This window comes from Triticum dicoccoides, chromosome 4A (assembly GCF_002162155.2).
Source record: "Triticum dicoccoides isolate Atlit2015 ecotype Zavitan chromosome 4A, WEW_v2.0, whole genome shotgun sequence".
Lineage (NCBI taxonomy): Eukaryota > Viridiplantae > Streptophyta > Magnoliopsida > Poales > Poaceae > Triticum > Triticum dicoccoides.
In genome coordinates, this window is record NC_041386.1 from 529,738,401 (window position 1) to 529,752,229 (window position 13,829).

Consider the following 13,829-nt stretch of genomic DNA (forward strand, 5'->3'; position numbering starts at 1 on the left):
GGGGAGGGGGGTTGGTCGCCCCCGAGTCATCCTCAAGAGGGCGACGCGAGGGAGGGGGGGTTCTACCTTTCAACAATTTTCTGGCCACTTAAAATGTTTTTTATGTTGATTATACATTTCATATGCACACTAGTAGTAAAAAAAAATTTATTATTTTGGAAAAGGAGGACATCTCCCGGCCTCTGCATTAGAATGATGCATACGGCCATTTTATTTAAATCAGTGATTTAATAAGCTTGCTCTTATTTTCACTTTCCAGGATATTGTGGCATATAATTCCAAATGGATCGTCATTCAACTCCTACACGAAGCGACCTGGAGTGCATGCTACGTGATGAAAAGGCAGAACCGAAGGCCCTGCCATTATCACTCCTGGAAGATATCACTAATGGATTTTCTGAGGAGCGGGAAATTGGCAGAGGTGGATTTGCAGTGGTCTATAAGGTACGTCAACTCTCGAATGTCATAGTTTTAACCACAGTTGATCTCGAGACTTTAGTTGATAGCATGCAAATTATTGCAAATGTAGGGAATGCTTGAGAATGGGGCGGCCGTTGCGGTGAAGAGGATATCCATACCATTTATGTTTGAGAAAGAATTCCACCGAGAGGTTGAATGTCTGATAAAGGCAAGTCACCAAAATGTGATACGATTTATTGGATATTGTGCTGACTCACAAGGGAAAGCTGAAAGCTACGATGGAAAATTTGTGATGGCAGATGTACAACAAAGATTACTCTGCTTTGAATATCTACCCCACGGAACTCTCGATAAGTATATCACTGGTAGGATCATATGGCGAATAAAATTTAATTTACATATTATTTCTACTACCGGCCATTCAAAATATTTAAGGTTTGAATGAATGTGAAATGATATTGAACCACCTTTCTCTTCTCCTCCACATAGATGTATCTTGTGGACTTGACTAGAGAAAACGTTACAGGATAATCAATGGGATTTGCAAGGGATTACACTACCTCCATGAAAATCGAATTCTTCACCTGGATCTTAAACCTCCAAACATTTTGTTGGATCATAATATGCTACCAAAAATTGCTGATTTTGGTTTATCAAGACGCTTTGATGAAAAGCAAAGCCGGGCTATTACTGCGAATATGTGTGGAACATTGTAAGCTTGCTAAGACTTCTGAGAGTCAAGCTTCATTTTCCAATGAATTATACAAGCATTGTATTCCCTTGCTCATTTTAATCAATCATATGGATATTTATTTATGCAGTGGATATTTGGCACCAGAATTCGTTAATGGTGTAATCACGTACCGGTTTGATCTGTACAGTCTTGGTGTGATAATTATAGAGATACTCACCGGAAAGAAGGGGTACCACGATGTTGATGATGTAAGAACAGTTTGGGTCCTCTTTCAGAAAAGAGCTCGACTTCAAAACTAATGCATTACTTTCTACATTGTAGTTTTTCTATTTTTAGACGCGACATAATATCACTCATTTATTTTTTGTAAAATATACATTATGGACCATATATTTGACCGAAAGACTTAAGAGAGCCTACGGAATTATAAATGTATGAAAACTTGAAAAGTAGGATTTGTACCTCTGGTGGGGTAGAAGGAAAACTGCCTCCCGGGTCGCACGTTCGGGCGACTCCGGAGGCCCCCACGAACCTAGCCAGCAGCACATCCTTCCAAGATCTGTACTCGCTGCCATCGTTGCCGGCCGCAGGTGGCGGCGGCGGCGGCGCTGCCCTTTCACCGAAGGTGGAGGGTGTGTGGTGGCTCCAGCCTACCTTCTCTGCGAGCGCAAAGGACAACGGCATCAAATGGAGCTGTTTGGCGGAGGCGGAGGCGCTCGCCGCTGTGGGCTCTGTGCTGTGGCTTGGATCGTAGCCCGTCGCCGGCGCGCGGCGTCGTTGGGCCGTGTGGCCTGGGCGTCGTCCTCCCGCGGTCCCGCCCAAGGATCTGGATGTGCTGGCCCCTGATTTGTGCTGTGCGGGTGGGGCCCTCGGACGGGCATGACCGACGGCTAATGGTAATCCGGCTAATGGCTGGTGCAGGGAAGCTCGGTCTGCCCAGGTCATCACTGCCCTCACTGCTGCCGCGGCCACGCGGGAGTCCAGGAATCCTCGTCCATGCGGATGGCGCGGCGGCCAGGTCTGTTGTTAGGCAACCGCAGCTTCGGCGTCCTTCGTGATCGATCCGATGTGACTACCTTGATTCAGATCTGGATAGCTTGGTTGCGGTGATCCATATCCAATTGGTTGTGTGCTGCAGCGACTCCTACGGCTCCACGATGTCGACGGTCATCAAAACGTCTATTTTCCAGGCTAATTGTTGACTTCGACGGTGAAATGCAAACTATAGGCAGCGACTTGACGCAAAGGAATGGTTATGCAACGACATCAATCACATCGCATGTAGTTGTTGGGATTGTGGAGAAGTGGTGGCGACAACACATGAGTGACTTCGATGGTGGTGCTACTTGTGCACCCGGTCTCGAGCTCCGGGGTGAAAGCCTAGGTCTGGCCAATTGTTATACCTGGCAATGGCGATATTTTTCTTACGTCGTTACCTTGTTTAAGGCATTGTTCGGTTATGCTCGGACTGATTCTTCAGGGTGAAAATCTAGATTCTAGCATTTGTTGTTGGATCCGGTGACGATGGTGCATGAGCGTCACTCCCTTTCTGAAGGCGTTGTTGTTGAAGAAATTCGTTGTCCGTGTGGTGTCATGAGATAGTTGGTGCGGATATGGTCATTGTCGTAATTTGCTGATCATGGATATGATCGCTTGGGTTTTTTATTTTTCATTGCCTACGCATAGCTTTGGTCGCGTGTGACTTTGCTATTTGCTGGCGTGTTGTGTGTGTTGGTGTTGGTTGTGTGCATTCTAATTATGCAGAGGCCGGATGTATGCTTATTGTGTTTGTATCCTCTTGATGCTTTATTATGAGCTAATAAAATCCATCCTTTATCGAAAAAAAAGGATTTGTACCTCTGGTGGGTGGTGGACACCCAGAACTCTACTGAACTTCGCCCTATATTTGGAAGAGAAAGACACGTTGAAGTAAATATGTAAGCCTTACCATGCTGCACCAATATTTAGCACTTCAAAATCACACACATTAACAGGCAGATTGAAATCATGATTTTATATGTACAACTTAGTGCAAATGGTGTATTTTTAAGAGCATGGTTTAACATGTTATTAGTAACAAATAAATTTTCTATTGATGATTCAGCCCTTTCTTTTCTCGTTGCTAAATACATTCATTCAACACATCAAACAGCGGCTAGCTAGCGAAAACTAGGCGCTCAAGGATAAAACAACATTTCTTCCCGACTTCCCGACCATCACGATAACACCGACATTGAGAAATGAAAAAAAAATGAGCATCTAACAGACACCACTAGCTAGTAGTATTATGAAAGTACTCATGTGATCCCGAGCTCTAGTGATCCTGGATGAATAGTAAAATCCAGAAAATAGTAATTTAAAAAAATGCTTTTTTTGGCAAGAAACATTTATGTTTTGTCTACATGCATGCAAATTTTCATGATGAACTTACATTTGTGGAGGTGTGGGCCAAAAAAAACAAAATTGATGTTCCAAAGTGATTCCAAAAGCACTTTTTTTTGGATTTTACTGTTCATCCGGATCACATACTCTATGTCCGTAGTATTAAAGATATTGAAAATGGAAACAAGAGGCATCAAACTACTTGTCGGGTGAGTAATTTCCAGAAAGGTATCTTCCATGCATAAATATTCCTTTTGATAAACCCAAAAATGCAAATTTACATGCCATGTGTGTGATAACGAAAAGAAGGTCCAGCTATTTCTTTTTTGTGGGAAGTGGTTGAACATTGTCATCATCCATCTACTTGTAGTGTTGAACCATTATTTCGATGCATATTTCTTTATTTATGCCCGCAAAAAATATATTTCTTTGTTTATTGAATTTGGACCTAGTTTATTCTGATATGTGAGAAGAAATTAGGGGCGCGCACAAACTAAGGGTCAGTTTGGATTGCATGGCTTGAACGTCTGCCTGAAGTGCACCTGGAGTCTGTTTGGTAGGTACCCTGGTTTTCTCTCTGGTACAGTACGTGGCAGCACGCCCAGATGCCTAGGCACCAGACAGTTGCTTTCCTCTTTCTGATCTTGTCCTTTCTTATTTTGATCACATGATCCACAATGCCTTTGCCATTGCAACCAAAAGCATAGTACATATTTTCTCAGTCCAGGACAGCAAGCACACCGCATCCCCACCGTGCCTGGCCAGGCAGAAATTATTGCATTTTCAAGCGACACCAATGTTTGCTTGGCATGGAGCCCAGGACTCCATCCAAACTGACCCTAAGTTCTTGATGAATTTCGTTGTTATTTTGAAGTCTTAATTGATGCGATTTTGTGAAAGCTTGTTAACTTTGTGTATGGGCCTACAGTACTACATACTTGAATTTCATATCTAAAAAGAGTGTGCTTCTTTAGATAACTCACAATTTCAATTTGTAGGTAGTTCAAAAATGGAGTGACAGGTTGGAGAAATCACAGAGCAGCATACAGTTGGAACAAGTGCGAATATGTGCCGAGATAGGAATTGAATGCACCAACTCCAACCCGATGAAGAGACCTACTACACAACATATAATCAATAGACTCGCTGAAACAGAAAGTACGGGGGGTTATACCAAAACTGGCATGATTACATCAGAACAGGTACAAGTATGTGCTGAGATAGGAATAGAATGCTCTGGCTGCAACCCGATGAAGAGATCTAGTACACAGCATATAATCAATGGACTGAATGAAACCGATAGTATGGGGGTTTATACTGAAATTGGCATGAGTACATCACCACAGGTAAGTTCACTCTCGTGCCATCCATGACACCGTCTACAAACTTAATCTTGAGAACTGGTGTATGTCTCCAATGCATTTTGTAAGATGAGCTGAAGTATCCATAATTGGTTGTTTGAACAGGCACAAAATGCTCCGAGTGAACTGCATCATGATACGTCTAAGGCGCAAAGAGAGACAAGCTCTGAGGTAAATTTTCGTGTGATCCTACTTGTAACTATTTATAAATTTAAGATATGCATAGGTATTTATGTTCCTCCACCCTTTGCTAACACATGGTAAGATATTTCCAATAAATATCTTCTCAGGCAAAAGAAAAAGATTGGTCAAAAGAAAATAGTGTTGTTAAATTGATCATGACTGCTATTCATAATATAACCAATTTACAATTTAATACCAATATAATTAGCTGAAAATAATCAGGTTGGAAACTTAAAAAAAATCGTAGATTTATGTCAATTTTTCATAATATTATAACTTTCTTGGTTATACATATACTATAATAGAAACTGGTGGTCTAGATTATATTCTAAAGAGTGCGTGAATGTAGCTTCACTTTATTTGTGTAACAGAGGGTAGTATTTATTTTCAAGAAAATAAAGATCTTTCTGTATGACGTTTTCTCCAACACCGTAGATGTAGTAGTACAATAGTTTTTGGAGAAAAGTATATTTTTCATCCCTCAATTCTTGGCGGAGTCTAGATTTGGTCTCTCAACTCCAAAACCGGACAACTTGCACCCTTAACTTCTCAAACCGGACAAGATTCATCCCTGGTCACGGTTTTGACCGGTTTTGGTGCTGTCCCACCCTGGTTTTGACCGTTCCGACTCAAATTTGCCTACCTTTTCCAAGTCCACGTACTGTTTTCAAATTCGGTTACTTTTTTTAAATACATGAACCTTTTTAAAATGTGTGTACTTTTTTTAAATCGGTGTAATTTTTTCCAAGTTCATGTACTTTTTCAAATATGCATATTTTTTTAAGTTCATTTATTTTTTAAGTTCATCTAATTTTTTAAAATTGATGCACCTTTCATATTCGAGTACATTTTTTCTGAAAGAGTTCATGAATTTGAAAATTTTATGCGAACTTGAAAAAAGTACGCGGATATGGACTTCTTTTGCGCAAAAATATGTGGATTTCAAAAATTATTTCAACTTGAAACAAGTACGTGAATTTCATACAAAGTTCATGGATTATAAAAGCAACACGGATTTGAAAAAAAATGCAGACTTTGGAAAGCATGTGGATTTGAAATAAGTATGCGAATTTCAGAAACAATTCATGGCTTTGAAAAATACTTGGATTTGATAAAATTACACAAACTTGGGAAAATACGGGGATTTGGAAAAAGTACGTAAATGTTAAAAAATCATGGATTTGAAAAAAGTACGCGAATTTCAGAATAGTTCGCTGATTTGAAAAAAGGCATGTTTATTTTTTTAAAATACGCGACCTTGAAAAAACTACGCGGAGTTGAAAAGTGTACGTGAATTTCAAAAAGTTCACGGATATAAAAAATTACAGGAATATGAATGAGCACCGGTCAAAACCGGGGTGAGTCAACACCAAAAACCGGTCAAAACCGAGTCCAGGGGCGAACCTTGTCCGGTTTCGGTAGTTGGGGGTGCAAGTTGTCCGGTTTTGAAGTTGAGGGACCAAATCTAGACTTCACCGAAAGTTGAGGGACGAAAAGTATACTTTTCTCTAGTTTTTGCCACATTCCTGCGCATTGCAACATTCATTTTGAGTCATCTTGTATTGCTTTTTCTGCACATTACTAATTCTTTTTGTTGCTACCAGAATTTCTTATATTCATGGTCATCAAATTCATTCTGGGATCAAAGGCAGCCAGGTATTCATACTACATATCTAGTTCAAACCAAACATTTTCTTGAAAAGTACGACGCTGGTTTTGTGTGACACTGTGAAGGATCAAAGTGTTGTTGGTGGTTCAGCGGCTGACCGGCTGGCGTTGGGAAACATTGTCTGATTTGGTTAAAGTTTTGGAGAAGTCATCTTCGACTAAACTTTCAATAAATGGTCACACATTCATGGTTACATCAAACATATTCCTATCAACTGTTTATAAACAACTTCTAGAGTTAGTGTTAACACTTAAATCGTGCCAAATGGTTGGAATGATCTCTTTGATAAATAGATTGATACAGTATGATAGAAGGTGGTTATGAGAGAATATTCCTGTTCATATATGTCTGCATGAGCTAAGTTGTATGGAATTTGTTCTTCTACCACTTAATATGATTTGTGTCGTTGTTTTCCAGCACAAATGTCCGAGGTGGTACTCCCTTCTTTGGCAAAGATTAACTCCATTTTAGGCGATGAAGACAACATGGTTATCATAGCTAATCTCTCTAAAAAGGCTACCAGTATCAAGAAACTGCCACGACAAGTTGAGGAAATAGGGAAGCAACTGTCAGAGATGGGCATTGTAGTAAGACAAATAGGCACAATACAACTCACTGATGGAATTGTCAAGACTTGGATTGGGCAGGTCCGTAAATTGGCTTATCGTGTGGAGGATGTAATGGATAAATGCTCATACCATGTTGCTGAGCTCAAAGGAGGGTTCCTGAAGAAATTCGCCACCAAAGCAACTCATTATGTCAAAGTTTTCACTGAAATCGTGGATGAGGTGACTGAGGTAAACAAGGAGATCAAGCGAGTTATGCAAATGAAAGATCAGTGGTTGAAACCCTGCGAAGACAGCATCCCAGATTTTATCAAAGATGAAGATCTAATAGGAACTGAAGACAATAGGATATTGCTGACCGGATGGTTGTACTCTGAAGAGCCAGAGAACACTGTGATAACCGTATCAGGCATGGGTGGGTTAGGAAAATCTGCCCTGGTTTCAAATGTTTATGAATGTGAAAAGTTCAAATTCCCTGCACATGCATGGATCAATGTATCACAGGTTTACACCGTTGATGCGCTATTGAGGAAATTCGATACGCCGAAACACCATTGTCAGAAGGCATTGACACAACAGATGTCCATGGCTTGAAAAAGGATATACAACAGAGACTTGAAAATATAAAATATTTAATTGTACTGGATGACGTTGCGGATCAAGTTGTATACTTCCAAATACATGATGCTTTGCAGAATCTCCAAGGAAGTTGGATCATCATTACGGCACGGAAGGAACATGCCACCGGAATTTCTTCTCCCACCCGTCACCTTGAGCTCCAGCCATTGAGTAAGCTTGATGCAGATCGCCTCTTCTGCAGAAGGGCTTTATACAACCAGAAGGGCCACATGTGCCCTAAGGATCTTGAGCAGATTGCTACTTCTATTGTTGACAGGTGTCATGGCGTCCCGCTAGCAATTGTTAACATTGGCGGCATGTTGTCTTTAAGACAACGGTTAGACACTTGGACGCAAAAATACAATCAGCTTTGCGAGGTATCAACCAATGATCATGTCATGGACATTGTAAATTTGAGCTACCATGACCTATCAGGAGACCTCAGAAACTGCTTGGTGTACTGCAGTCTAGTCCCTGAAGGCTACCCCATGTCACGAGAGAGCCTCGTACGGATGTGGGTTGCTGAAGGCTTTGTGCTAAGTAAAGAAAAGAACACACCAGAGGTGATAGCTGAGGGAAATCTCATCGAACTGATCCACCGCAATATGCTTGAAGTTGTGGAGAATGATGAGCTCGGTAGGGTCAGCACCTGTAGGATGCAAGATTTTGTGCGTAAACTAGCTATTTCTGTCGCTAAAGAAGAGAGATTTGCTTCAGTGGGTGGTTACAGCACAATTACATTGGAACAGCCAGATGAGGATACCCGTCGTCTGTCATTACTTGGATGGATTGACGAGACTGCACTGAAAGTTGAACTTCCACATCTTCGAACAGTATTATCCCTTGGAACATGTTATCTTCATTTTGGTCTGAATCTAACTACCTTACTGTTCTTGAGCTGCAAGGCTCTGAAGTCACTGAAGTGCCAACATCAATAGGGTCTCTGTTCAATCTACGTTACATCGGGTTACGACGCACCATGGTCAGGTCACTTCCCGACTCTATCGAGAATCTGTCTAACCTCCACACTCTAGATATCAAGCAAACCAGAATACGGAAGCTACCACGGGGAATTGTTAAGATAAAGAAGCTGCGGCACCTTTTAGCCGATAGATATGCTGATGAGAAGCAGATGGAGTTCCGGTACTTTATTGGAGTGCAAGCGCCTAAAGAGCTGTCCAACTTGGAAGAACTGCAAACTCTGGAGACTATGGAGTCCAGCTTTGACTTGGCTGAGCAACTCAAGAAACTGATGCAACTAAGAAGTGTGTGGATTGATAACATTAGTGCTGCTCATTGTGCAAATCTGTTTTCTACGCTGTCAACTATGCCGCTTCTTTCGACCTTGCTTCTTTCTGCAAGGGATGAGAATGAGGCACTCTGTTTCGAGGCTCTCAAACCAAGTTCTACATATCTGCACAGGTTGATTATCAGAGGACAATGGGCCATGGGGACATTAAATTGCCCGATCTTTCTCAGCCATGCGAAATACCTCAAGTATCTATCTCTAAGCTGGTGTCACCTTGGAGAAGATCCACTGGGGATGCTGGCACCGCACATGCTGAACCTCACATATCTGAGACTCAACAACATGAGCAGTGCAAAAACTTTGGTTCTTTCTGCAGATTCCTTTCCCAACCTGAAGACGCTTGTCTTGAAGGACATGCCTGATGTCAGTGAGCTAAAAATCATTGATGGCGCTCTTCCCTGCATTGAAGGTTTGTATATTGTGTCAATGTCGAAGCTCGATAAGGTCCCTCAAGGCATTGAATCCCTTCGCTCCCTTAAGAAGCTCTGGCTGTTGTATTTGCACAAGGATTTCAGAACTCAATGGGACACTGAAGGAATGGATCCGAAGATGCTACATGTTCCAGAGGTTCGTGTTTAGATGCGGCAAGTCGGGTTCTTTCTGCAGTGCCATTCTTGGAGTGCATCCAGTCCAACTGCATCGCACTTTTAATCATTCCAATAAGTTTGTGAAATCCCGGCACATTTGGTCGGTGCTTCTATACTGTAGCAAATTTATTCCTCAAAGATTGGTTGGTGTCCGTTGCCTTCCAGAGGCCTCTGTGCCGTATGTGTTTTTGGTTGACCGTGCTCTGTACCGTTTGTGTTGTTTAAGTTACATGCTTTGGCACTCATTTCATGTAGCGGTATGTATTGTTTGTATCGAACATTTCACTTTATATCTTGATACCTTTTGATCTATGTCAATATATCACCCCATGATCTGATTCGCCAAGAGTTATCATTCATACATGGCTACACTGTCTTCTGATCCCCAAATTTCAGATCAATAAGATCTCTATCTTGTTTTTCATTTTCTTTTTCTTTTCAGCAGCACTTTTTTTGTGGGGATTTTCAATAGCACTTCTGTCTGTGAATTTCGCAGGTGTTTAGGTCTGCCAATTAACGGGGCTAAACTAGTAGTAGTATCATCTTGGTTCGTCTGATATGTTGTGTGCTACACTAGGAAAAAGGAACGCAAATTACATGTACCTTTTATGAATATGTGTTTTCCGTTCAGAATATGGAGTAGAAGACACTTTCTGTCGACCTTAATACATCGTCTTCTAAGATTGATATATCAGGCGATATTTTTTCTTGCTCCAGTTAAAGTCCCTGCTTCAGAGGCCAGGAGCCAAAGCTTGGCAGTAGTTCAACAAGGGCGCACTTTGCTAGATGATACAATTATCGATCATCTTTTCCTCTTAGTTTTGACACTAAAAGCTTTCTTTGGCAGCAATATATTTTTTCCTTTATGAAAAAGAAATCGATTACAAAAGGCAATATTTAGCTGGATATCACCAGAATTCAGAACTCAGAACATCTTCAGATGTCCACATGCAACTGCAGGCACTGAAGGGAGACCTCGAGTTCAGCTTCATAAAACAGATCCTCGTTTGAAGAGCATCAACTTGCACTAGCACAAATATGGAGAAGACGTACAGGGATGTGGATCAATAGAGTAGGAGATAAGATTCACCCCGCAAAAAAAGAGTTGTAGATGGTAAAGTGACGAAGAGGCTGGCGGTTTCAACCTCCTTTTCGAAAAAATGGAGATTTTTTTTCAGACATGGAGGAGGATCCCCGGCCTCTGCATCTGGACGATGCATGCAGCCACTTTATTAATTACTTACACAAGACCTTACAAAGTCATATAAAAGTAAGACTAAAGCCATCATCTAGACAACATCTGTCGCTACTCCTATCCAGTTGATGAAGGGATGCTGATAGTCTGTGCCTAATACCAAACAGACCTCGCAGCCAAACCTAACATCTAAGACCTGAGGTCCCAATCAGGACGCCTGCCAGGTATGGGGCACCCACCAGTCCGGCGCACTCTTCAGCCTGGACGCCTGTCGAGTATGAGGCCGCCGCAGCCATCTGCCACCAATCCATCTTTAGTGTTGTACTGTTGCATGTACCTTGCCCGGTCTAGCTGCCGTCGACGCCACCACGATGCCAGACAACACCACCATCCTGCGCTCGTCCATCATCACACACCCACCGACGAGACCCCGCTGCTCCATGCCGCTGAGACCCGCCGTTGTCGACGTGTCAGATACCACGCCGCTCCTCCTCTTGTCCCCTCCAGCCAACACTTGCTCCAATATGATGCCCCCAGGAGGGATAACGACATCGAAACGTCGCCATCGTCCGATCCAATAGATCCAGATCTAGGGTTTCCCCCGGAACCTTCCGATCAGGTTGACGTGACCTGCAGCGACGATGCCTCGAGAAGGGAACGACGTCCGAGACGCCGCCGTCGTCTGCCATGACCGCGGTTAGGCGCGATTTTCATCAAAAGCCACGTCGTCCCGATCTCGCGGTTGGCTGGAACCGAGCGGTGCCCGCCACCGATCCGGTCACGCCATCGCTGTGCGACGCCCCCGATGGAGATCCCGATCGAGATCGAAGACGATCCCGACCGAAACCCCGCCACCAGCTCCGCTGCACCTCCTCCTAGCCCAGCCACCACCGGATCTAGCCGTCCCTGCCTCCGGGAGACCAGCCGGACGAGGCGCCCCTTGTCCCCGAACAGCTGACCCGTGCCGCCGCCACGAGGATCAGAGGAGAACTAAAGATTAATTTAATTAACCTCTATGTTAGCTCTAAGCAATCTTGGTATATGGGTTAGACCGTAGGTCGCACCGATACCTAAAGTTCTTGTAGGTTGTTTGCAAAGATGAAGGATTGAATAATTACGAAGTTGCGAAAAAATGATTTAAATACCAAGAGTTTTAAAACAGAGGAAAGGTGGGAAGGGAAGCGACCTGATTGGTGCTCTTCAGGTAGAGATGAAAGACAAAAAGACTGCCAAAAAACCACACACAAATAAAACAGTAGATGATCCGAATCACTCAGGCAGGTGTCTTCAACATTGCCCTCTAAATCGATGAATCCTCTGCATCTTTGATCTTAATTATGTACACCCAACAGAACCCAGACACATAGAGGCAGAGTAATGTGGTCAAGAATACAAACATATATAATAAACGATAATTACGCTGCACGAGAAAAGTTGGTAGTTAGCACCAAACATTGATTAATAGTTGCAATAGAGATTCACCATGCAGATTCGGATGACAATGAAATATATTAGACTATTAGGCATTAATATAGTTACCAGTCCTATGCATTGACCAACCCAAGGACAGTGATGATCAAAACGCTCCACACAGTTGTTACAGATAGAACAGTGAGAAGAACGAGGCGGCGGATGCTGCAGGCAGGTGTCATAGTACTTGACCTTTGCATCGGTTCCATTTACAGTATCATTGTTACGAGGCACCATACCAGGATCTCTACAGAGGTAAGAAGCAGCAGCGTCAAATCCTGGAAAATGAAAGGAACCAGCTTCAGACGAGTGTGAACACTACAACAGTGCATATTCATATGACCTGAGGAGAGGACAGAAGCATGAAAGATCACAAAATGTTTCACATGTATTCCCAAATAAGACTGTTGCTGAAACACATCCAAACTGCAGCTAATCAAGGGAAACAATAAAAGAATTTAAGCTGAGAAGTAAAGATTAATTTAATTTACCTCTATGTCTGCTCCAAGAAATTTCTTTTGCATTTTAGCGCTTCATGCAAATAGCTTACAACAACAAGAACATTTCCGGTACCTTCTTCCATCATATCCACTTTTCAACAATTCAGCAAATGGCAGTCAGTTCCTAAATGATATTGTTCGCAAAGTAAACCCGGGAATGCCAAGTCTCCATCGACTGCTTGAGAAGGATTAAGATTCTGCTATTAGTAAGTAGGTACAGTACACATCTTGTCATGCAAACAACATCTGTTAAATTTCTAAATTAAAATAACAACCACATTACAGCAAAAAAGAAACACACATATATCTACCTCAATTACCAAAAGCACATATTTCCTGCGACTTAACTCTGTTAACCATAAAATATCAATTCAGGTTCAAAGCTTATTCAATAGAAATCCCACTGAATGGTCCCTACTGGAACAAAAAGAGATCACACATGATGCATACAGAAGGCAAATGATTTTCAAAGTGTAACCTAAGCTACTTACTTACGAAGCCTTTGATCCCAAACAAGTTGGGGTAGGCTAGATATGAAACCCTTTCACGAGGACTTCCCAGGAGGTCACCCATCCTAGTACTACTCTCGCCCAAATGGGTTTCATACCCAAAAGACTGGCTAGTTTTTACGTTGGCTCGCCAAGCCTATCACAACCCTTAGATATGAAACTCTTTCACAAGGACTTCCCAGGAGGTCACCCATCCTAGTACTACTCTCGCTCAAATCGGTTTCATACCTATGGGACTGGCTAGTTTTTACGTTGGCTCGCCAAGCCTATCACAACCCTCCTCCTTTACCCGGGCTTGGGACCGGCTATGCCTAGAAGACATAGGCGGAGTTAAAGTGTAACCTAAGCAAGCGCCACAAAATACCG

At 42.4% G+C, this 13,829-nt stretch overlaps 1 protein-coding gene and 2 pseudogenes across 1 annotated transcript; 2 read left to right on the forward strand and 1 right to left on the reverse strand.

The window, feature by feature from the left end:
* The first annotated feature begins 264 nt into the window (after nucleotides 1-264).
* On the forward strand, nucleotides 265-6,834 carry LOC119283604 (annotated as a pseudogene).
* Nucleotides 6,835-7,131: 297 nt separating this feature from the next.
* On the forward strand, nucleotides 7,132-9,781 carry LOC119289062 (annotated as a pseudogene).
* Nucleotides 9,782-10,987: 1,206 nt separating this feature from the next.
* Nucleotides 10,988-13,584, reverse strand: LOC119283605 (probable protein S-acyltransferase 3). Its single transcript, XM_037563079.1, has 3 exons — nucleotides 12,946-13,584; nucleotides 12,448-12,732; nucleotides 10,988-12,256 (listed from the first exon to the last, which is right to left on the reverse strand). The coding sequence occupies exons 2-3, from the start codon at nucleotides 12,689-12,691 to the stop codon at nucleotides 12,138-12,140; spliced, it is 363 nt and encodes a 120-aa protein (XP_037418976.1). The 5' UTR covers nucleotides 12,692-12,732; nucleotides 12,946-13,584; the 3' UTR covers nucleotides 10,988-12,137.
* Between the last annotated feature and the right edge of the window lie 245 nt (nucleotides 13,585-13,829).